Source organism: Xiphophorus couchianus, chromosome 22 (genome assembly GCF_001444195.1).
Source record: "Xiphophorus couchianus chromosome 22, X_couchianus-1.0, whole genome shotgun sequence".
In the NCBI taxonomy this organism is placed as follows: domain Eukaryota; kingdom Metazoa; phylum Chordata; class Actinopteri; order Cyprinodontiformes; family Poeciliidae; genus Xiphophorus; species Xiphophorus couchianus.
In genome coordinates, this window is record NC_040249.1 from 26,543,697 (window position 1) to 26,566,628 (window position 22,932).

General features: G+C 38.5%; 1 protein-coding gene across 12 annotated transcripts in view; it reads left to right on the forward strand.

Annotated features, from left to right (window-relative positions):
• The first annotated feature begins 664 nt into the window (after positions 1-664).
• LOC114137530 (mitogen-activated protein kinase kinase kinase kinase 4) overlaps positions 665-22,932 on the forward strand; it is a 38,739-nt gene continuing 16,471 nt past the window's right edge. For 6 of the 12 annotated variants that reach the window (XM_028006177.1, XM_028006170.1, XM_028006172.1 and 3 more), the window contains exons 1-10: positions 666-942; positions 1,282-1,347; positions 16,632-16,688; positions 20,454-20,579; positions 20,656-20,766; positions 21,044-21,134; positions 21,220-21,350; positions 21,439-21,493; positions 21,574-21,652; positions 22,670-22,845. In XM_028006177.1, the coding sequence (XP_027861978.1) occupies positions 886-942; positions 1,282-1,347; positions 16,632-16,688; positions 20,454-20,579; positions 20,656-20,766; positions 21,044-21,134; positions 21,220-21,350; positions 21,439-21,493; positions 21,574-21,652; positions 22,670-22,845 (949 nt within the window). In that variant the 5' untranslated portion in view covers positions 666-885. Of the gene's footprint in view, positions 943-1,281; positions 1,348-16,631; positions 16,689-20,453; positions 20,580-20,655; positions 20,767-21,043; positions 21,135-21,219; positions 21,351-21,438; positions 21,494-21,573; positions 21,653-22,669; positions 22,846-22,932 lie in introns of all 12 variants that reach the window. The other 6 variants (XM_028006166.1, XM_028006173.1, XM_028006167.1 and 3 more) reach the window with 2 other exon arrangements.

The following is a 22,932-nucleotide window of genomic DNA, read 5'->3' on the forward strand; positions in this document are numbered from 1 at the left end:
GGAAAGCCCAAAACAATATCAGAACACTCACAAAAGTACATTTGAGGTCTTATGGATTATGGTAAAATACCAATCTGATTAAAGTAATAAATTGTTTTAAAGAGGCAGGAAGCCGAAAAAATCGCTCAAAATTATTGGATACAAGCAACTTGCAAACTGCAAAATACATAAATAAACAAATACATTTGAAAAACATGAACATCCAAAATATTAACTTGTTTTTTTTAAAAGAATTACCGTATATTTTGTTTCTTTATGTGGTGACTAGTTCTTTGATATACTTTCTACTTAACTTTATTCAACAGACCATTTTCTCAGATCTTATAGTGACTTGACTTTCTTTCCAGATTTTTCTAATTTTTTTCAAATATACACTTCTAAATAATACATGAACTGAATTCTAACTATGCTTGAAAAAAGCAACACATAACAGGCATAAATGATTATTTGAGGTATTTGTATGTACATAACCTGTTTATTTTCTATTTTGATTGCAGTAAAAGCAACAAAATACCCAGACATCTATATGCTTTTCTATACAGTTTCCATACATATCTAAAAATATATTACATGTAATAAATATTATCTTTCATGAACATTATTTTGGGGAGGACAGATTAGATACTTTTATTTTGAAACGGCCCAGCGGAAGTCAGCCATTGACTGATAGCTTGACCACAGCAGCGAGGCAGCAGCACACAGGGAGCCCGCTGCCACCTCAACATGGAGTAGCTGGAGCCGAGCGCCTACTGCCGAAGAGCGGATTCCTTTGACGGGAATACCCGGCGCCATATATTTAATTTATCTGCCAAGAAAAACCCTCGCCAATGATACAGCGGCCATATTTAGTAGAGTCACAGGGAAGCCCGGCTTTTATTTGAAAAGATGGCGAACGACTCTCCAGCTAAAAGTCTGGTAGACATAGACTTGGCTTCATTGCGGGTGAGTGCTGGGGACCCGAGACGGATGTTTTTCCTGCTCTATATTTATTTATTTTTGCCTCTTTTTTTATTTAATACTTCTCTGTAAACCGTCCTCTGTTTAAAGCGCTTTACACGAGCAGGTTTCGGCGTTTTTTGTGTGGGAAAGATGCTTTAAAAACGAGCGCTGAGGCTCATCGAGGTGTTGCCAGTGTCTGATTTTCCTTTGTTCGAGATGCGTTTGGCATGTAGGGGAAACCAGGGCGCAACAGCTGGCGGACACCGGACAATGTTATCAGTTTTAAGATGTAGCAGCACTTGTTATTGAACCACCCTGTCTTTTTTTTTTTCTCTACTGCAGGATCCGGCTGGGATATTTGAGCTGGTGGAGGTAGTTGGAAATGGCACCTATGGACAAGTATACAAGGTTGGTTGGAGGCATGGCCTGTCCTGTTTTCATCTAATCTGTTTTTCTGTTTTAAACTCTAAGAACAAAGGAAGGGACAATAGGCTGGATGGTAAGGTTGGACCACATGGAGGGAGAACGAGCAGCGCTTTCCCTCTGGTGTTATTGTTAAGAGTTGGCCTGGGAGGTGAGGGTTAATGGCTGAATCAGACCATGTAAACTCTGATGCATCACCCATCTTGCATCAACAAAAGAGTAGATAAGACGTCCTCGCCTTAATGTAGGCAAAACCTCCAAGAGTCAGATGTCACAAACCAACAGAGCATTTAAAGACTTACAATCGGGCCAAGATCATGTAGATACAACATCCTGGGGTGAAACATGATTTATACTTGGAACAGTAGATTGCTCAGATTATGAAATTTGCACTTTCCTTCTTGTTCAGTGTTCCTTCAGGTAACTGACAAAGGATTTAGCAATACTAAATGTTTAGTATGGCAACAAGTCCCTAAATGGGAAATAAATTCTAAAAAATATGCATCCGATGTTAAAAAAATAGCTGGACTACAAAAATTATATTGTAAATAATACATAAATAAACATCACATTTTGAAATTGCTGTTAGAAGTTTATACTCCTAACCTATATACAAAATGTTGTGATATTTCTGAGCTTAGTCAAAACATCTATCAATAGTTTGCATGCAAGACAGTAAAATTTCAATTTATTAGTTAAAAAAAATTACATTTTATAGCACATTTATTATCATTACAATAGTTTACACTATTAATATTCCATAATACTACTTGGACAGCAGTTATATTGGCTCATTATATATGTGTATCTAAAGACTTTGTTTCTAGAACATTTAGTTGTTCTGGGAAAATTTATATATATAGAAAAAACATATTTTTCAGTGATCATTGCTGCTGGGACAGAAATGATTAATTCAGTTTTTCCTGCATCTGGTTTAACTGCTTGTCATATTGTCATGACAACTTCCTCCTACATTATTGTATATTTGATTTTTTCCTGATATCAAGCAGTTATCAAAGAGAGTTGTGACGCTGCAGCCTACAAAGCTGTTTTTAAGAACCATGTAATTGTGGATTTTGTTTGTGTTCCAAATAACAAATGTTCACAGGTCAATGCACAGCGGTGCAATGAAAAATGGATTTCCACCTCAGGATTTCAGGAAACACAAAGTTTCTTAGAAAGCGCACTGAAACAAAACGGCAGATTTTACTTTATATGTGTGTTGTGTTAATGGTATAAGAGGCACAAGAATCTAGCTGATCAGCTGGGAATGGAAAAACAATATGGCAGAGCAACATTTGACTGATTTTTGATCTAGATGCCGAAGTTGGATTTGACCAGAATAACCTTTTGTCTTCACTATGTGGTTATATATCTAACAAAATGGAGGAATAGAAAGATTAGCTCCACTTATGTATCAAAGCACATGTTTCTAATATTTTGGCAGATTTATTTCAAACTCAAAAAGTGCATTGTAGCGCCTGCTGTTTGGTGAATCTCTGGGTTTTTACCTTGCAGGTTTAAACCAGAGTTTGACTCAAACAATCTCCCAACTGGGATTGTCTTCTGAACTGTTCATTTACCAGTTTGAATGCTTCCATCTCATTTAGTTTCTGTACAAATTCACCCCAAAACGGCGCCTCTGCATGTAGTCTTAACTTGTAGCTTCCTCTGTTGTGTTGGCATGGCAATGGCGTGGGTGGCGCTGCAGGTGCATGCAAGGTGGGGTCAACTGGGTCATTACAAGTCTGCCTGTATCACTTTTGGCAGCCGCAGCATGTGATTCAGCAATGCTTGAACGTCATCTCAATGGACAGTTGCTCAAGATCTTTAATAATGAAAATTAGTCTGCATTGGTCATGAACTGTTTTAATGTTGCCAAATATTCTTGAAATCCATTCTGTGTTCCCTCATATGGCTCAAACACACTGATGCAACGATAAAGAATAAAAGTGAAGAACTTTGATGGAGAAATTTGATTTAAAAACTTGCAAATAAGGAGAATATGCTATAAGGAATGATAAACAATAGGATCTGCCTTTTGTGATGTCATCAGAAACGTGTAGGTTTTCGTGCTTGTCTTTTGGATGCCTGTTTTTCTCTCTATTCAATCATTTTTTTAAAAATCGGGAACAAATTGAAAACATGTCAGTAGCTGAAAAACGATATATATAGTCAGTTTATTTGGATTTTTAAACTAAAGTCTGGTCAGTATCTTTACGTTTTCTGTTTATTTACAGCAAAACCAAAAAACTTAAAGACTTTTTTCTAATTTGGTGACTAATTGTGTTCCGCTTGTCCATCTGCACTCGGTGTTGCATTTCCAACACCTTAAACTACCATTGCTTACTGATGAAAGACATCGCCACGCAGGAATGGAGGCAGACGGATTCATCTTTCTGTGCATGATGGTTTTTTTTCTTCTTCTTCTTGCAGCTGGATTGCTAAATGGCATTACCCAGCAGATATGTCCAGTTCAAAGCGTGGCATTGAGGGTTAATGCTGTCTTGTGCTAGCTTTCAGCGGTGCTCCAGTGACCTCCATTCAGTCGTTCCAGCATAATAAACTCCCAGTCTGTCCCCTCCTTGAAATTGTGCTTATGTGACTACTTGAAGTCAACTCTTTTAATGTGGATCCTTCCATGTTATCTTCCCACCACATGCTTTTAAACTCAACATATCATGGAGAAGGGAATTAGAGCCTCTCCCTCTTTTTATTTTTTATTTTTGACCATTTAATCTCTTTCTACATTCAGCGTTCGGCGCTAATTCTATTTGCGAGCGTCGCCATGCGAGAATGGAGCTCACAGTTGTCAGATTAGCTCGCGGTTGACACAAAAGATGTAGTAGTTGCAGGCAGCCTGCATGAGATAAGCCCAAACTGTCTCCAGTGAAGTCGCTGCCAAGTGCTGGAGCTCTGCTGCAGCGGCTTCCTGTCGATCGGCTGTCGATTAGCGAACTGGCCGGAGGGATGTGGCGTTTGCGACTGAGAGAGGAGCAGCTGTCCGGCTCCAGACAGAACCCACAAAGCTCAGCTTGTCTCCGCGGCCGTTTGGGTCTCTCGCTCCGTCAGTCGCTGGGGTCTGTAGAAAGGAGGCGTTTGTCTGCAGCGTTTCAAAGTCCAACCGACTGAATAATCACAACAGGCTCCCCTCTAACTGAAAACTGGGAGGAGTTTTGTCCTCCCTCTGAGGCCTTTTCTGCTTTGTCCACTGCTTGGTCACACTTTGCAAGCCCCTTTATTCCCCCAGATTTGTTTTTTTCCCCCTGTTGTCACAATGTGTTCGAGCTTGTTCTTTATAAGACATTTTCATAAAAGGTTTCTGAATTTGTCAGGCATTTATGATAGTAAAGTTTTTGTAATAATTTTGATTCATTGTTGTGACAAACTCCCATTAATGATGTCTTAAGATCCTCAAAACTATCAGTATTGTCAGGATTGTTACTCATACTATTCATTCAATGAAAGCAACAATACATTTTAAAATATAGCTAAATGCAGCTACAATTTATATAAATCACACTTCTTTCTGTGACTGATGTCCTGAAGACGCATATTCCAAATGGGAATGTTTTTCAAGATCACCATTTGTGTTTCTGGGGATACATTTAATGTGACACTCATTCGCAGCTTCTAAAAAAGAAGTAATGTTTTTTTTTTTGGTATATTATTATCACAATAGTACCACAAAATACAGTGTTAAAACTTTTAGGCCATTTCGCCCACCCATCTTCTGTTTTTACTGAAGAGCTGTAAAAGCAGCACTTTGTAGCACTTAAATGTTTCTGATAATCATATAGATTTTAATCAGATAAATATCAAGTTTTAAATGAACAAGTAATTGCCATCCTTTGGTAAATCACGAATTATCTATAACAACAGCTGCCACACTTATAGCTACCTACTTTAGTCCTTTAGAATAGAACCTGACAGACAACCTGAAGTAGGCTAGATCTCCAATAGCAACACATAATACTTTAGTCTGAAGAAATTTAAGATCAGTTTGGTTATAAGGTCATATCTAAAGGGCAGCACATATCTGCAATGTTGCTTGACCCTGTTTTAATTTTGTCTTAATGGCCATCGCTTAAAGTGATCCTTTTCAAACATGTACTATTCAAGAAGATGAAAGCTACTGAATAAAACATGAATGCCACTCCAACCCTCCCATAGCTGCTACTCTTCTGCACTGCCTTCGTAGTTCTTCTTCCTTTGTTGTTTCATGGCACCAATTGCAGTGGAAGAAAATTATTTAAAGTGGTGGTGAGAAATCTGGTTTAAGTGGAAATATAAAGAAGAAACACAAAGCTCATGTTTTGAAGATGTGTAAAAGACTCGCATAGTAAAAATTAGTAAGTAATTTATGTTCCATATGGGGAAGACTGACATCTGCTGACATAAATTGATAAATATATTAAAAAAATTCACTGATCTGATGTGGGTCAAGATCCAGAAGTTAAAAACGATATTGGCAAGATTTCATAGTCTCTTCAGATTCTAAAATGTGCAACCATTTTAGAATAAAGTGTAGAAACTCTGAAGTCTTTATTTCTGCAAAACAAGAATACAGAAATCTGTGAAGATACCATGAATTTACACTGTAAAAACGAAGGAAGAACCTGGTTTCCTGGTCTTAAAATGCCATGTAAATGTTTTGGTGGCCATGCTGTGCTCCTGTCTCTCTAAACCTGCTCGGTCTGTCAGGATAACGGCCATCGCCCCTGGAGAGGTGCCAGATTACAGTCAGCTTCTAAAAACACAGCAAAGCAGTTTTCCCCCCTCTGTTTTTTGGCAGACAGCCTTAATGAAAATTGCTTTAGGGTTAAAAAGCACACTTTAAATCACTTATGTTGGTTTGGACAGTTAGCTGATTGGTATGTAAGCTGATGGAGATTAATTTGAGTTCAGGTTTTGCATTAATAAGCTTACAAACTAATATTCAAGTTGTTTTCTAATCAGATTGTGATCTGCTCTCTTGGTTACACAAGATTTTCTGATGTCATTCTGACTACAGATATCTGTCAACACTTCTATCATGTGTAAACTAAGCAGTTGTCTGGAAGTTGCAGTTCATACTCTCTTCCATTAGTCACTGTATTTCCAAATATTTGACCTCAGTGTTTTTACATGCTCATGTGTTAGACAAAGAGCTTCTTACTAAGCTCTCCCTGCTTATCAGTGGCACTGACCGACTGAGTGTACCAAGTCTGGGGCCTCTCTTTAGATATCATGACTCAAAAGAAGGAAAAAATGACCCAAGATAAGCCTGAGAGGAACATGAATCCTTGAATTGCAAATGGTATGCAGAGAAGATTCTCCCTGCAGTACAGAATCACCATATATAGTCATCACGCCCGAGCCCACAGCGCCCATGTCGACCTGTCTGCTATGCATCTGTGGGGTGTGCCAACTTCTGTGCCCTGTTATTTTCACACTTCTCCTGCGTTTAGAAAATTAACATCAGAATGCCCAGTTTCAGAAGAACAGAAACCTTGTTTCCTGCAGATCTTTGGTTAAATCTGGAGAATCTTTGCAGCTATGTAGGTCATGTGGTCCATCTTTTCCGTTTGTTTACTCTGCCAATCGAAGTGGCAGCCTCGCCCCTGCCCTCAGAATCAGACGGTCGTCCTCGGGGGGCAAGCTCTGCCTGATGGGCACAAAGGCTCTGAGCTGCTGCTGAACCTCTCCTTCAGTCTGTTTAAAGGCCCACCAACCATATGGGCTGTGCAATACGTGTTTTGTACCACAGGGCAGTGGTTGGAGCAAATTTTGTATTTATGTCCAATTTTAGCAACCTTACAATGTAGTTTGAATAATAAGCATGGGAAAAAATTTTATTTCCTCTCCTTTTGTGTAAATGTTAGTTCATCCCATCTGTCCACATATCCTTCTGATTGTTTATCCATCTGCCTGCTCTTGTCCATTGGTCCATCATTCCATCTTCTGCCCATCTATCCATACGCTATCATACTATCTGGGTGTCAATAGTTTGACTGGTGTCAATTATGAAAGTCCATCCAGTTGTCAATCTTTGTCGTCCCTCCATCCTTCTGGACATCTTTCAGATTCTCCAGAAGGATATCAATCAATCTGTTCCTCTATCCATTGTCTCTGTCCTTCCAGTTGTTTATGATCAGTCCATCCATCTGTCTACCCCATTCAGCATTCATTTCTCTGCTCTATTTTAATAGTTCAAACACCAAATTGATCATAATATGCACAGTGTAAACTTTCTTGGCATTACAGCAGAAGCTAACAATCACAGTCTTAACAAACATTTAACAAACATTTTCTTCAGTCTTTGTTTTCTACTGTCACAATGTCGCCTTTGCTGTCAACTTCAGCCTCTTGGTCACTAAAATCTACATCAAATGGGGGCATTAAAGACAAAACCAGATCATGTGAAAGGCCAATAATAGTCTATAACTGGCAAGCAGAGAGTAACCTACCAAATATGGTGCCCAAGCGGTCTACTGTGATTACACTTTTGCACTCACTGAAACTGCAATTTCAGTACAGAGTGAACATGTTTGGGCTTTCTAATGCTTGAAGCATCCAGTAAAGTTGCGTTAGTGCTGGGGGTGGTAGATGTCACCAGACTGGAGGTTAATCCTCGTCGACCCCTCTGCAGCTGCATGCAGGATTTCCACACACAGCCCTGAAAGTCATGCTTTCTTCAGCAGTTTGTAGAAATGTCAGACAGATGCAAGAAATACATCAATAGGGAAGTATTGATCCATCAGTTGACAATAAGCAGTCAAGTTCAGGTAATGGGGCATTCTAGTATTTTAAGTAACTAGGATTCAATAGGATACAAGAGAAGATTTGCTGTATTTTACAATGCAAAGACAAATTATATGTTGAATTAATCTTTATTACTCACTAATGGGTTTGGTATTGGTGACCGTTGTGTTGCAAAGCAGTGGTCTAGAAGCCTTTGCTAAACCCAGCAGCTCGTCTTGCCTAATTAATTTTTGCTGAATAGAGCTCAGTTGTAAAGATCCTGGCTGCTGATTGGCTGCGGAGGCTTTAGGTCAGAATAGGGGGGTGTTAGCTGGCAACAAGGCCTGGTGTCTTGTGTTAGAACTACTTTACTCTTTCTGCTGTCCACATTCCTCATTATTGAAGGATTGTATCTGATCTCGTTCTTTTTCTTCTTGTGACGTGTGAAACATTGTGAGAAACTCCTCTCGTTTTCACCCTGCACAGTGTGTCTCTCTTTTGTCCTCATCGCCCCCACAGTGACCCTTCTCCCTAATTGGTGTCACAAGACGTAGCGTGTCACCTGACGGGTCACACTGCCCAAACAGAACTCTCTGTGTTTGTCTGTGTGTACATGCTACTGTCCCATTGAGACGCCTCATTACCAAAGTGAACTCGCGAGGTGGTGGGAGAGGAGATGCTCTTCTTCTGCCCAGAGAGGAAACTCTTCTGTCAGCAAAGTTGGATGTTGCAAGAGGAGTAAAACTTTTGTAAAACGTCAAGGTTCCTGCTCAGTCTTCCGGGTCAGGCTATGAATCTGATTAATCACATTTTTTGAAGATTTAGTTTGGACTTTGAAATAAGTCTAATGACAAAATCAAAAATAATAGAAGAAAAATTTCTTAATATTACCAGAAAAAAAGTTTCAATATTTGGGGAATGATGTAGTAATTCCCCAAAATTACTTAATGCTAAAAAAAAAAAAACTTAACTCAAGCTTGTTTTTTTTCTTCTTCCTTTTTTCCCCTCATAATTTTAAGACATTCTTTTGGTAAAATTGTTTATTTATTCTGCTTATGCAAGGATAAATTGCTGTTTTCTCCTAATTAGACAAATTCTTGTAGCCTGGCTCCCATCGTACAACTCACAGAAAGGATGGTTGAAATAAGCCATTCTTTGAAAATATTTTTTTTCCATTTGTAATTTCATTTTTAGAAAAGAGAGAGAAAAAAATCTGATCTGATATGGAAAAAAAAAAAAATCAACTTTTATTTTTAAGCCGTATCGCCCAGTACTTGTATGAAGTCTGATTTAAGTACTGTCTGGGTCTAGATCTGCAAGGAAGAAAATAGTTGGGAAAATTATTTGTTTTCTTAGACTTTATTTTTTATCCAGTTGTTTAAACATTTTATCCACCCTCTTTTTGTGCAAAGGTCCTGGGTTCGATTCCCGGCCTGGGGTCTTTCTGCACGGCGTTTGCATGTTCTCCCTGTGCATGCGTGCGTTCTCTCCGGGTACTCTGACTTCCTCCCACAGTCCAAAAACATGACTGTCAGGTTAACTGGTCTTTCTAAATTCTCCCTAGGTGTGAGTGTATGTTTGTCCTGTCTTGTCTCTGTGTTGCCCTGTGACAGACTGGCGACCTGTCCAGGGTGATCCCGCCTCTTGCCCGGAACGTTAGCTGGCGATAGGCACCAGCACCTCCCGATCCCACTAGGGACAAGAGTGTTATAAAATGGCTGGATGGATGGATTTAATAAATGGTTACCAGACAACTAAGAACTCTGAAAACTTGATTTGGTGAAGTGTGTAAGTTTGACATGGAGCGTCCTAGATGTCAAATTGTCCAAAATAAAACACGCCAACCAAAAATAATAGAATGAAAATTACCAAGCTTATTTTAATGTATCATGTAATAATTCCTTATTGCCACTGGCTTAAACCTGAAAATAACCAAGAACACAAATTTGACATCTAGTTTTTTTCAGCTTTTTTTCATTGCTTTTTTTTGCTGGCACCCTGATTGCTGCTAATATGCTGTAATTCAAGTTGCCGAAGGACAACACCATGAATCTTCTCAGCAGCAAACTGCTGCAATGCAATCAATCGATCAATCAGATCAATCGCCTTCTTGTTTTGGTTTTCTCCCAGCTCTCTATATGTCTGTTTGCTCATTATATCCAACTGTTCTTCTGGTCTCATGGCACTGTCATCCTTCCCCTCTCTGCCTCCTTATCGCTGGCTCTGTGTCTTCAGGGAGGCAGTCTGTGAGAACTGGGTCAGTGTGATGTATGAGGCAGCAGAGAGAGAAAAAAAACCCCAAACCCTGTCAGATCCAGCGACAAGCACGGACTCGTGTGTTTCTACCTGCTGTGGCCTGATCATTTCTCTCCTCCGGATTTATTTGATGCATGTTGGAAAAGCCGTAGGCAGAGGTGTGAGTGTGGGTGAACGGTCTGAAAATAGATATGTTAAATTCCCAAAGACAGATGGATGCTGCGAGTTGAATCCCACCTACTTGCTCTCAAAGTTCAAAATGTCACCTTAGATGTTAATACAAACCCCTTGTAGCAATAACCCTCTGGAGATTTAAAACTAAATAAAAAAAGGAAAATTAAATATTGTCGTAAATCGTAACCAAATATCTTCAAAGAGGCGTTGTGAATGATGATGCTGTGGACAAGAGGATTCTCCAGTAGCAGTTAGTCTTGCAACGAATATGAAAAAGCCTCTGACTGAAGACTGTTATGATGGTTTCATGACTGTCCTAACATGCAAACAACTACATTTCTGAGCAGCAGAGAGCATATTCCACAGTAACATCTCCTGGATGACAGCATCAATTGTTGGCTAATCAACCTCATCTGCTTTTGCTGCTCCATATTAAATCTTTAGTAGTATTGTTAGAGAGACATGAGAGTAGGGAATATGATCCTTTACCATCACGTTCGATGGCTTGAACTTGCTCCTCACTCCTCTCATCCGACAGTTCTGTCCTCAAACAACAACAAATAAAGTTTGAACAAACAATGTTTTTCACCTTCTTGAAAATCATTTGGCTAAAATTTTGAAGCCTTGAAGCAGAGATTAGACCATGGACCGAGAAAACTGATCAGCATGAAACATTCTGCATGGTTAAAACAAACTTGTTGTTTCCCAGCACCGATTTTCAAGGGTTATATTTTATACTTCTACCTAAATTTGCCATTAGTACTCTCATGGTGATACGATCCAGACACGGTGTCTGTTTTCTTCTAAAATAACTTTAGAGTTCATATTCTCCAAGCCATTCATGTCAGCAGCTTTATTTTAGAGCAGCCTTCTTATCGCCTCCTAGTGCTGAGTGAGATTTCTCCCCAAATTTAATGACTGAGCTCTCACAGAAGAGGGTAGATTCCCGTTATTTCTGTCTTTTTAGCTAATATCTTTGGCTCTTAAGACTCTAAGCCATTCAGTGGCCTAATGCTAAGCTGGAGAGAGGCCAGCAGCACATCTGGCCATGGTTAAGAGGAGCTATGATTGAGGGAGTAGAGATGGAGGCCAGGGAGGGCTGAGTGATAACTTAGTGCCTCAGATAACCCTCTCCACAGCCACGCCTTGCTTTCTGCTTCAAGAGGCCCTTCAATGCCTAATAGCAGGGCTCTGATGAATCTCTGGTGATTCTGAAAGCTACAGCATGGTGAAAATAGCATTAGCCCCCTTTCAGATTTCTTGTTTACCTTTTTTGTGCAAATATTAATATAAAAATGTACCCTGAATGCATAAACACAAATGAGTAAATGCAAAAGCAGTTTATTACTGCGCCACTTCTAAAATCACAAAATGTTGCTTGATTGATTTAACCATAATGTTTAGAAACATTTTGTAAAATTTTAATTGGCACACACAAGACTGACTAATCAAAATGTTGTATCATCAAAAATATATTGTAAATAGTTCTCGTCTGATAACCTGAAGTAGGTTAAATTGCACGCCAAACTTAATTGTGATTAATCAATTACAATTACTAAATTGTCAACTAATTTAGTAATTGATTATTCATTAGCTGGAGTATAAAGACTTGAAAAAAGTCAGTTTTCTGAGAAAATCACAACATATTCAGAGCAATACTTGAGCCAAAGCTGTAAAAAACCAAAAAAACAATACATACCTTTTGGATGTAAAAAAACCCCCACCTGTTTTAGCCAAAACTTAAGTTCTAGCTTCTTATTGCATTTTAGGCATAAAATATTTATTTTTTATATGTAAAAATAAAAATACATGCTCATTTGTATCTTTTAATATAGTTCTAATACTTTATTTAAAAAAGTGGTTCAATAAAAAATCTAGAGATTTTTTTCTTTTTTTAATCGATTAATCATCAGAACAATCAATTAATCAATTACTAATATAAACATTAATTGCAGCCCTACTTAAAAGTAAAAATTTCTTTGGCTTCAGCACTCCAGTGAGCCATTAACCACAACTAGTGAAAACATGTGACAGTGGTGAACCTCCCCAGGGCCTGGATGATTTGTTTCTTCAGTATATCCATCCATCCATTTTCTTACACCTTTGTCCCCAGTGGGGTCGGGAAGTGCTGGCGTCTATCTCCAGCTAATGTACTGGGCGAGAGGCAGGGTCCACCCTGGACAGGTCGCCAGTATGTCGCAGGGCAACACAGAGACACACAACCATTCACACACACACACACACACACCTAGGGAGAATTTAGAGAAACCAATTAACCTGACAGTCATGTTTTTGGACTGTGAGAGGAAGCCGGAGTACCCCACTGTGCAGCCTTCTTCAGTATATTCCCACAGATTACCTTTGCAACACTGAGTAGCAGGCCGCTGTATCTTATCATTTGTGTGCTCCCACTCCCAAATAAGTTTTCCTTGCAGACATTCCTCCATAAAAGTGATTTCACAACACAACATGCTTTAATTTTTGATCGACTTACCATTTAAGCCTGTCGGAGTTCCCTTGTCCCGTCTTTGATGGCAGACGGTGGTAAAGTACAGTGTGAAATAAATGTTTAGTGCTATTTTTACCATGTTCGGACTAGAACCAGACTGATATTCATGCAGAGGCTCTTACTTAAAACTAAAACATATGATTAACTTTAGTTACTCAATAGTTTGGGTTTGGGTTGCAGCAGAGGGGATGACACTGATGTTAATCAGCATTGACATGAAATTAGTCAGCTTTGTTGACCAACACTATTAAAGGAGGTTGAGGTTGCAGCTGCATGACTCAAAGATTCATGATATTTAAAATATTCAAGCCAGCTGCCAGAAATCTGTCTAAATCTTCAACTTGTTTGACCTGCTAAGCCATAACTGCGCACATGTCACTTTTGTCGTGAATAGTATATAATAGTAGCATTATTATTCATATATATATATTAGAACACAGACAACAATTGTCAAGTCCCATTGTTGCTATCATTTTTAACATTATATTATTATTTTATAATATGTTATTTGCTGTGGATATACCAATTAGGATCAAGATTATGTCACTCACCCCAATCAGAGCAGAGCATTGGTGCTGTTGAAATAAGAGTTTTTTGTGTGTTAATGGACATAGCTGTATTCTTTCTTTCAATAATACAATGCTAAGGTATTATCGACATGTTAACAAGATGTTAACAACCTGTTAATGTTTATTAATATGTCAGCATGTTAACATATTTTAACATATTGACAAGTTTGCTCTCTGTTTTGATGGGACCTGTTGATATTTTGATGTCTCCCACTTTCACTTTGAGCTTCATTATACTGGGAGAAATTTCACTTAAAATAGTTTGGAGCCAAGAGGCATTTGATGCAGAAAATACTATGCATGAACTTCAAAAAAAAATGTCAAAACCTTCCACATAAAATTAGCCTGAGTTTTAAAAATTAGCTGCACAAAAAACAAAACAAACTGGACAAAAAATGAAAGGACATAATTCAAGTAAAAAATTTTAGGGACTTAACCAGAATCTATTAACCATATCTGTCAAATCTGTTCTGGCTATTTCTACAGGTTATTTAGGTTTTATGATTAGCTTACTGATTTAAACTGATTATTTACCAAGGCAACCTCAATTTAATCTAGCTGATTTACTGTTGATTTCTTGTGCACTGTGGCTCTAACTTCAAAGCATCCAGATGGTTTAATCTATTACAGGGACAATAAATAAATGAGGGATGAAAAGGACTTTTTTTTTCTAACATTGAGCATGACTGTAAAGTGGAGTATTTCGTCATTCGTTGCACTAATGAAGTGTAACCACCCAGTTGCTTTGTGGCATCAGAGCAATAACCTTGAGGATCGGATAACCGTCCCAGACGCTAGAAAACATTTGGAAACATTATGTGACCATAAATACTTCAGTTTCATGGAGGCGGGATTGTTGGGAGGGAGAAAGGCGGATGAACATCCTGACATCCATTCCAAGGCACAGATTTTAACTATTAGGAATGAGCCCAGTTGAACAGACATTTTTGCTAAGCTGTCACAGCTTTGCGTAGTAAAATGTTTGAAATTTTACTAGTTTAATAAAAATAAAATGATCATTATTAAAAACATTTTTAATATGTTTTTACATTGTGTATGATAATTCTAGACTAGAAGATTTAAAATGGCAAACATCAGAGGTTGCAATCAAATGTATCAGATTTGAGGGTTTTGGCCTTCAGCAGTCACCATGTGTTGAAACCCTTGAGTGATTGGCTGATAGTCAATAAATATTCTTACTGGATTGGTCACTAATATGTATTGAATACATACTGTATATAAAATCTGCTTTAATTGCTAAAACCTTTGACAAGGGTTCCTTATTTATGGCAAAAAGATAAGTCTGGTGGTTTATTCAATATTCATTGGATGGTGTAGGAAAGCTAAAGTTCTCTACAAAGATGTTTTCACTGTCAAGAAATCTTTTCAAAATTACAGTATTGGAATTACAATTATTTCAAAGTATTGCTCGAGTTTGACTTTTGATCAGCTCTTCCACATGTTTTTTTTATTTTTATGTGAAGTTGTTGATAGATCTCCTTTTTATTTATTATTATTTTTTTTGTATTTCTACAGACAACAGTAATACATATTGAATAATTGATCAGTAGTTAAATTATAATTGGAAAATATTTTATACATAAATGCAAATTCTTTCAAACTAAATCACAACTCTCAAAACAATCTGTTTCATGCTAGAAGTTGCTGAAAGTTTTGAATTTGAAGAGCATTTTTTATTTTTTTTCATCTGAAATACACATTGCAATTTTTTTTTTGTTTCTCACAACAATGGTGTTACTGGGGCTGGTTGCTCACTCCAGTATGTGTGTGGAGTGTCCCGACAGTGATGCAGTATCCCTCCAGTGTTGTCTCTAAGATGAGGGGAATACCGATGTGGCCAGCTCCCAGAAATGTCCCATGTTTTATCTCCTCCCAGGGTTCGGTGAAGGAGGGGGCTGATGTAAAGAGGCCTCTATTTCTGTCCTTTGTTTATGTAAGGAGTGGTAGCAGGGTGCTGGGAAAACAGAGAAGTCTGGGAATGTTGGATTTATATGCTCATATCTAGGGCACTGTTGGGCTTTAGTACTGGAGATTTGATACCAGTAGGGATTGCCATATAAAACTACTGATTGCAGCACTTAAATAAATAGACACCTAAAGTCTGTGTCTTATTTTTGGTGGAACAGCAGAAAATGTTTCTGCTAATTGTATTATCCTACTTTTTTTATTGTAATTCTTTGAAAATGTTTGACCAAAACTCATCTCTTTTAAATTCTTTTCAACATGTTTTTTCATAAATACACAACTCGGTGGTATAAAGACAAATGAAGATGCGAATTTTTTATTTTAAGTTTTCTTGATGCCTAACTGAGCTGGGGGTATCAGAAAATTAGCAGCAATTTATTCCTAAAGAGTTTTTTTAATGTGCAAAGCTTTGCAGAATAATGCATTTTTAAAATAAACTTAGAGCACAAAAATGCAGAGCACAGATTTATTATTTTACGTACCTGTGCACAGTGGAGTATTGAGGCCACTATAGATTCAGGAAATAAAAATTTTTTGGATGTCTTGCCAAAAACTTTCACACATTTACTAGAAAAAAAAGTAATGTTGAAATGTTGTAAGTTTGCACTAATTTTTTTTCTAATTCCACAATAGAACGGACATTTCTTAACATTGTAAACTCAAATGCACATCTACTTAACTTACCATCTCAAGAGAGCTTGACCCTTTTTTTGTAGAAAATCACTTTAACTTTTTCTTTTTCTCATAAATTTGCAACTTTTAAACATCAGAGAATATCTGGGATTTTACTTGTGAAAACCTCTGCAAAAATGTAGATTTTTTTTTGGGTGTGTGGAGAAATATACTCATCCTTGGCTAGTTTATTTATATATTTATTTATATATTATATATTTATTTTTTACTTCAATATCTACAATGGCTCTAATACGCCATCTTAATCCAGGGACTCGGAGTGAAAGATGAGCAACGAAGCTGTTTTTACAAAACTTTTAAGTGTTCAGTTTATTGGACAGAAATCTCACATTTTTACTTTTGTATTTTACTCTCTTCAGGGACGACATGTCAAGACTGGACAGCTGGCTGCCATCAAAGTCATGGACGTCACAGAGGTAAGACTCAACAGGACCCATTGAATCCCCCTCATTTTCATCCTGGGTCCTACAGCCACAATGATCCCTGCTGTGATCAGCAGGGATCCGACTGCAAAGTTAGGATCCGACTCCATGAGGCCCTGACTTTCCACCTGCCACGCCTTGCTTGAGTCGGCAGAGCGATGAATCAGAAATCTGCTCGACTGATAATCGTATCCTGTTAACGAAAATGTTACCCAACCTCCACCTGGACTTTCTGACTACACTGTAGGAGTGCCTTTCATGGTGTGTTGTAACCTAAGGCCAACAATGCTTCTTTTAAAATGAAACTCACCTGTCACGTAACGCAGAAAGCATGGTTCTCACATCTCTTGACACCTACACAGCCTTCACAGCTGATACCAGTTGTGTAGGCTTAGAACAAGTATGAACAGGTGAGTGTTCCCAGACGGTGATCGTAAAAATTACATGCATTGATTATTTTTCTTTCCAGCGAATAATTTATTGACGAATAATTTATTGACTCATCATGTTCTGACATGATGAAGCTACCTTGAGGATCTCACATGGGGTTTTTATTAACTATAGTCCTTATTTACAACTTTATTTTTCTAAATATTACACTATATATGTGTGATATATGTTTAGAAATGTGAAGTTTTAAAGATTTAAAACTGTTGATGTATTTTTAGTTGGTCCATCTTCAAGTCTGGGGTCAAGCTGACCCAATTTCTCATCGCTGCTCCACATTCTTAAATCCAGCCATACAGCCCAAGAGCTAAAAACAGATGACTCTCTGAGATGCTAATGTGTTTATAAAGATTTGTACAAGCTACCCCTGTTACAATAACCAATAAATCAATTAATTGCACAATAAATTAAAATGAGCGCAATAATTTCCATTTGATCTTTCAAGTGATGCTGCCCCTTAATAGTGAAAAAGCACTCTCTTGAAAATTAATGAGACACAATATGAAGTAGTTTGTACTTTTTGTTTTCGTCAGACTTTATCATCCATTTTATTTGTTTCGGTTGTTTTGTGTGTTTATTTTAGATATTTAAAATGTCTTAAATGTTCTCTGGAAATGAAACTTTATCTTTGAGAGGGTTACATTAAACGCTACTTTGGTTGAAATTGGTCTCAAAACGACAATACTACAGTTTATCGCAATAGTTTCGGGAACAATTTATCTTCCATCAAAATGTTTTGTGACTGGCTTAATTTAAATCATTGATAAGTTTTAGGCTTAGGACTTTACCATCCATCTCCTGCAGTATTTGACTGTGATTGGCATTGGGATTGTCATAGAACGCTAACGTTGGAAGAAGAAGAATCACAATTAGTCCTACTCACATGTACGCAACATACAGGAGCATATAAATGCATCAAAATATGGTGAAAAAGTTTAATAATTTTAGCAATTTTAATAAAAAAAGTTAAGTTAATATGTTGGATAGCTGGAATGATGTATCGAACGCATTAATTTCGGTTCATTTTAATATTTATGGCTGGGGCTAATTGAAACCCAAAATTAGAATAGAGAACAACATCAATAAAAAAGAATATATTTTGCAATCTTTTCTTTTTAGTGAGCTGAAACAAGAGGTGGACGATTGATTTGTTCTTAAGCTTTTCCTTTTGCCTACATCTCCCAGAATGCTGTGGAGTTCAGTGAATATTCTACAAATGGAAATCTCTATCTGACATATTATCTGTTGAAATTGATCATGTGTCTATTGTGATTTTGTATTATTACTGACTTGTCCAGCCATAGGCTGAAATGATGCCAGTTCTTGGTTGGTGCGCCTTTTACATGAGTTATTGTATCAATGCAGCTCGGCATGGAGGTGACTACTTGCTAATTAATTAACTCTGAGTTTCCCAAGAAAGATGGTTTTAATTCTAATACTGACAAGAAAGAACAAATCACTTTGACTGTTTAAAAGACAGTGAAGTTATAGGATTTTTTGATGCTTTTATTTAGCTTCAATTATCTGAGCTGGTACCAGATCAATGCCATCTTCAGAGAGCGTTGATCTATTGTTCCTCGTCGTTCGACCAGAGCCTATCTGCCTGCGTTTTCCTCCTCTAGACACATCGCCATGCGAGTTTCTTTCTTCCCCCTCACCATGTGACTTGTGGCAGCGGGGCTTTCACAGCCGGGGGTGTGATAATTCAACAGCTGCGCGGCAGCACAGAGAAGGGATGGGGAGCAGCGAGGGTCTCGCTCGGCAGAAACGCTTACGTCAACTCAAACGAGTCATGCAGCAGCAGTATGGCCGCCTGCATAGATGCTCATCTGCCATTTTGCTACAGCTGACAAAGACTTGCGGGAAGAAGTCGTGTCTGCACAGATCATTGCTTTTATTTTGGTTGTATTCAGTTTTCAAATATAAAAACCATCACCGTTCTGCCCCCCCTCCACTCTTCGCTTTGTGCTTTTTAAGAGAGGTCATGTACGCATACAGCAAAGCACTCACAGGCTGCTCTCTGCATGTGTTCAATTAGTGTGTCACCATTAATCAGTGTCAAGTTGCTGTTGGGTGAAAGCAACGAGTTTGCACTGTTTTTATGAAGAGTTGGTAGTGGAGGTTATTAGTATGAAAGGTAATTTCCTGCGGAGATTAACTGTAGCATTAATATGAAATTAGCTTCATCGATGGTAAAAACAACAAACTTCAACTCTGCATTCTTTATATGATGCATCATTCTTCTTCTTTGTTCCATTTCCTGCTGATTTATCACTCCCCCATTCTTGTAATCCTTCGCTCATCATGTTTCGGGTAGATTTTCACATCAGTATTCTCAGCTTTCTGCTCTGTGCAGCCTATGATCAGGATAAAAGCAGCTAAAAAACTGTTGTACATATTTCACAGATGTAACCATCAATCTGTTTAACTTGCTACATGAGTCACTCATGCGTCATTAATCCCCAAACAAAGGAATCATTTGCCCAGTGACAAAAACGTCTGCCTTGTTTTCAGAGCAACGTGGTTCTCCTAGACAGAAAACAATAAAAAAAAAAACGCTCGTCCAGGGCAGCCGGTAGTGAAGTTTAACCTCTCTGTTTTCACAGAGCTTAACATTTTGATAAGGATTCCTAGAGCTCTGGTCTGGAATTTGATTTGAGTGTTTCCAGGTCTGGTTAAATATGGAAAATGAGGAAGTATTGAGAAAATATTTGTATTTTGAGATACAAATATCATCTCAAAATGAAGGAAGTGTTACCCTTCATTACACTGCTTAAGAGTTGCCCTTTGTTTCTTTACTTCCTTTTTTCTTTGTTTTGTTTCTTGACACTAGACTCATCCTTTCTTTCCTTTATCCCCTTTATCCTTACTGCTTCCTTGCTTCTTTTATCCCATACCCTAATTCCTATTTTCTACCCTTTTGTCCTTCTTTTCTTCTCTCTCCTTCTTCCCTTCCTCATTTCCTTCTTTATTTCTTTCCCCCATTTCTACCTTCCTTCATTTGTCCCTCCCTTCCTTCCTCTTTCCTTTCTTTCTTCCTTGCTTCTTTTCTTCCTTTCTCTCTTCTATCCTTTCCTTCCCAGTGTCTTCCCTTCAGTCTTTCCACTTTCACTTTTTGCAGGTTTCATATTTAAATTCCTGTGAACCGCAGCAATGTCTGCCATATCATTGTGTATTTTATATGAACATCTAGAAAATCGGATAAATTTTCACCTTTTAGATCATTTAAGACCGACTCCTCTTTAGTGATTGCAACAAATACTTGTTTTTTTCTAACCAGGATATTTCTGTTTGCTTTAATCTTGTATTAAGGATGAAGAGGAGGAAATTAAACTGGAGATCAATATGCTTAAGAAGTACTCCCACCACAGAAACATAGCCACCTACTATGGTGCTTTCATTAAGAAGAGTCCCCCGGGACATGACGACCAGCTCTGGGTAACCCCTGCTGCCTTCCTGGATTACAAAGTTCATGTTGTTGTCTGGTGTCCACTGATGATGTGTGTTTTTGCAGCTGGTGATGGAGTTTTGTGGTGCTGGTTCGATCACAGACCTGGTGAAGAACACAAAGGGAAACCAGCTGAAGGAAGACTGGATTGCCTATATTTCCAGAGAGATTCTTAGAGTAAGCTTCTTCTATATCAACTGGCTGCAGCACAATATTAAGGAAACTTATTTCTATTTCAAAAATGTGTGTTTTGTGCAGTTTTGGCTTGATTACTGTGCTGAACATGTTTTTTTTTTCAGCAAATTGCCTTTTCTTTTTTAGTCTGACTACTTGACAATTATTTCAATAGTCGATTAATTCGATTAAACGTTTCAGCTCTAAATGCATGCTACACTTTTCAGATTGCCTGTTTATTTTTTTTTCATCACCGTTATAATCTGTCCACCTTCCTCAGGGTTTGGCCCACCTACACGCCCACCATGTGATCCACCGTGACATCAAAGGCCAGAACGTCCTGCTGACTGAGAACGCTGAAGTAAAGCTGGGTGAGTTCCTAAAAATCGACATCTGTGCACTTCAATAACCCTACCTAGTCGTATTCCATTAGTTTTCACAACGTTTCCTCTCCAGTGGATTTCGGTGTGAGTGCCCAGCTGGATCGGACAGTCGGGAGGAGAAACACATTCATCGGGACTCCATATTGGATGGCCCCAGAGGTCATCGCTTGTGATGAGAACCCAGATGCCACATATGATTACCGAGTAAGGGTTTAGCGCTCAGAATGTGTCCTTGTTGATATGTTCCCTCACCCGCCGGGTTTGCTTAATGGAAATGTTTGTTGTGTTGCAGAGCGATCTGTGGTCCTGTGGCATCACTGCGATCGAGATGGCAGAGGGCGCGCCGCGTGAGTTTTTGTTTTGCAGCGTAATTTATTTAACCTGTTGATTTCTTTGATCCCTAACGAGTTTATGACTCACCTCGCAGCGCTTTGCGACATGCACCCCATGCGAGCGCTCTTCCTCATCCCAAGAAACCCTCCTCCGAGGCTCAAATCCAAAAAATGGTAAGTTTCACGTAAAACTGATGTCTTTAGTTTGTCTTGGTGAATATTTCTGTATCCCTTCCAATCCACTTTCATGCTGCCATCTTAAGTTAGCTTGTTTCAACTTGCGGTGAAGCTTTCGTTGCTTTCTCTTTTTATGTGCAGTCAGATTTTTATCTCGGGCAGCTACAGAGGCTTAGATCCAAACACTTTGGTGCTGAGCTGAACATCTGTGCTGCACCTGTCCTGGCAGCCTCTGTTGGCAGCAGAAATAACCCAGATTTCTTCTTCTCTCGAGTCTAGATCTTACATTTTTTTGGTTACTTACCACAAATTGATTGTTCCATGGTGTGATTTCAGTTTCACGTAATTTAAGGAAGCTGTAGGAGTGATGAGGATGTTCATGGCTCACATATGATGAAAAGGTATTTAGGATGAGCTCACAGATGTGTTGGGAGTTGTTGCACTTTAATATCAAAGGAACTGTCCAAATACTTTTTCACTTGTACAAAATAACATAATTTCACCGTCCTTGTGTTATCCTGTTGTCATCCAGCTCTAGTTTAGGGGGAATCGTTTAAACAACAAAAGTATTTTTTCCAGTCTTATTGTAAGTTTTGAGGTTTACAGGCAGAATTGGAATTAATTGTTGCCTGATGATTTTATGTTACAATAATCTTCCTTTTCCTGATGACAAATATTAATAACATTTTCTGAAAATTGCGTCTCATTTTACTGACGCTGACACAGAGCGTGGCTACGAAAGGAAAACCTCATCAGTGACGACCTTACTTCTCCTCAAGATGATTCAGAGTGAGATATTTCCAGCAGGATGATGACAATAAGGGCTTGAGTGGTCGAAGGGCGAGCCGATGAGCTCATCAATCAGGTTTTAATCTAGATATCGGGACTATTTCATCAATTAAGAAATAATGATTTATTAACCTTTCCCGTTTTGCCCTGGGAGCACATAATATTCATCCAGCTCCTCCTGTCTTGTTTTCACTTTCCCATGATGCTCCTCTGCATTTTCGGCAGGTCCAAGAAGTTTTTCAGCTTCATAGAGAGCTGTCTGGTGAAGAACTACACGCAGCGGCCTCCGACTGAGCAGCTACTGAAGCATCCCTTCATCCGGGACCAGCCCAATGAGCGGCAGGTCAGGATCCAGCTCAAAGACCACATCGACCGCACCAAGAAGAAGAGAGGGGAGAAGGGTGAGGCTTGGTTTGTTCATTTTAGAGCTTAGTGACGTGCTTCATACAGTCTGGGAAATTAGGTATCCTGAAGTAGTGCCTCAATTC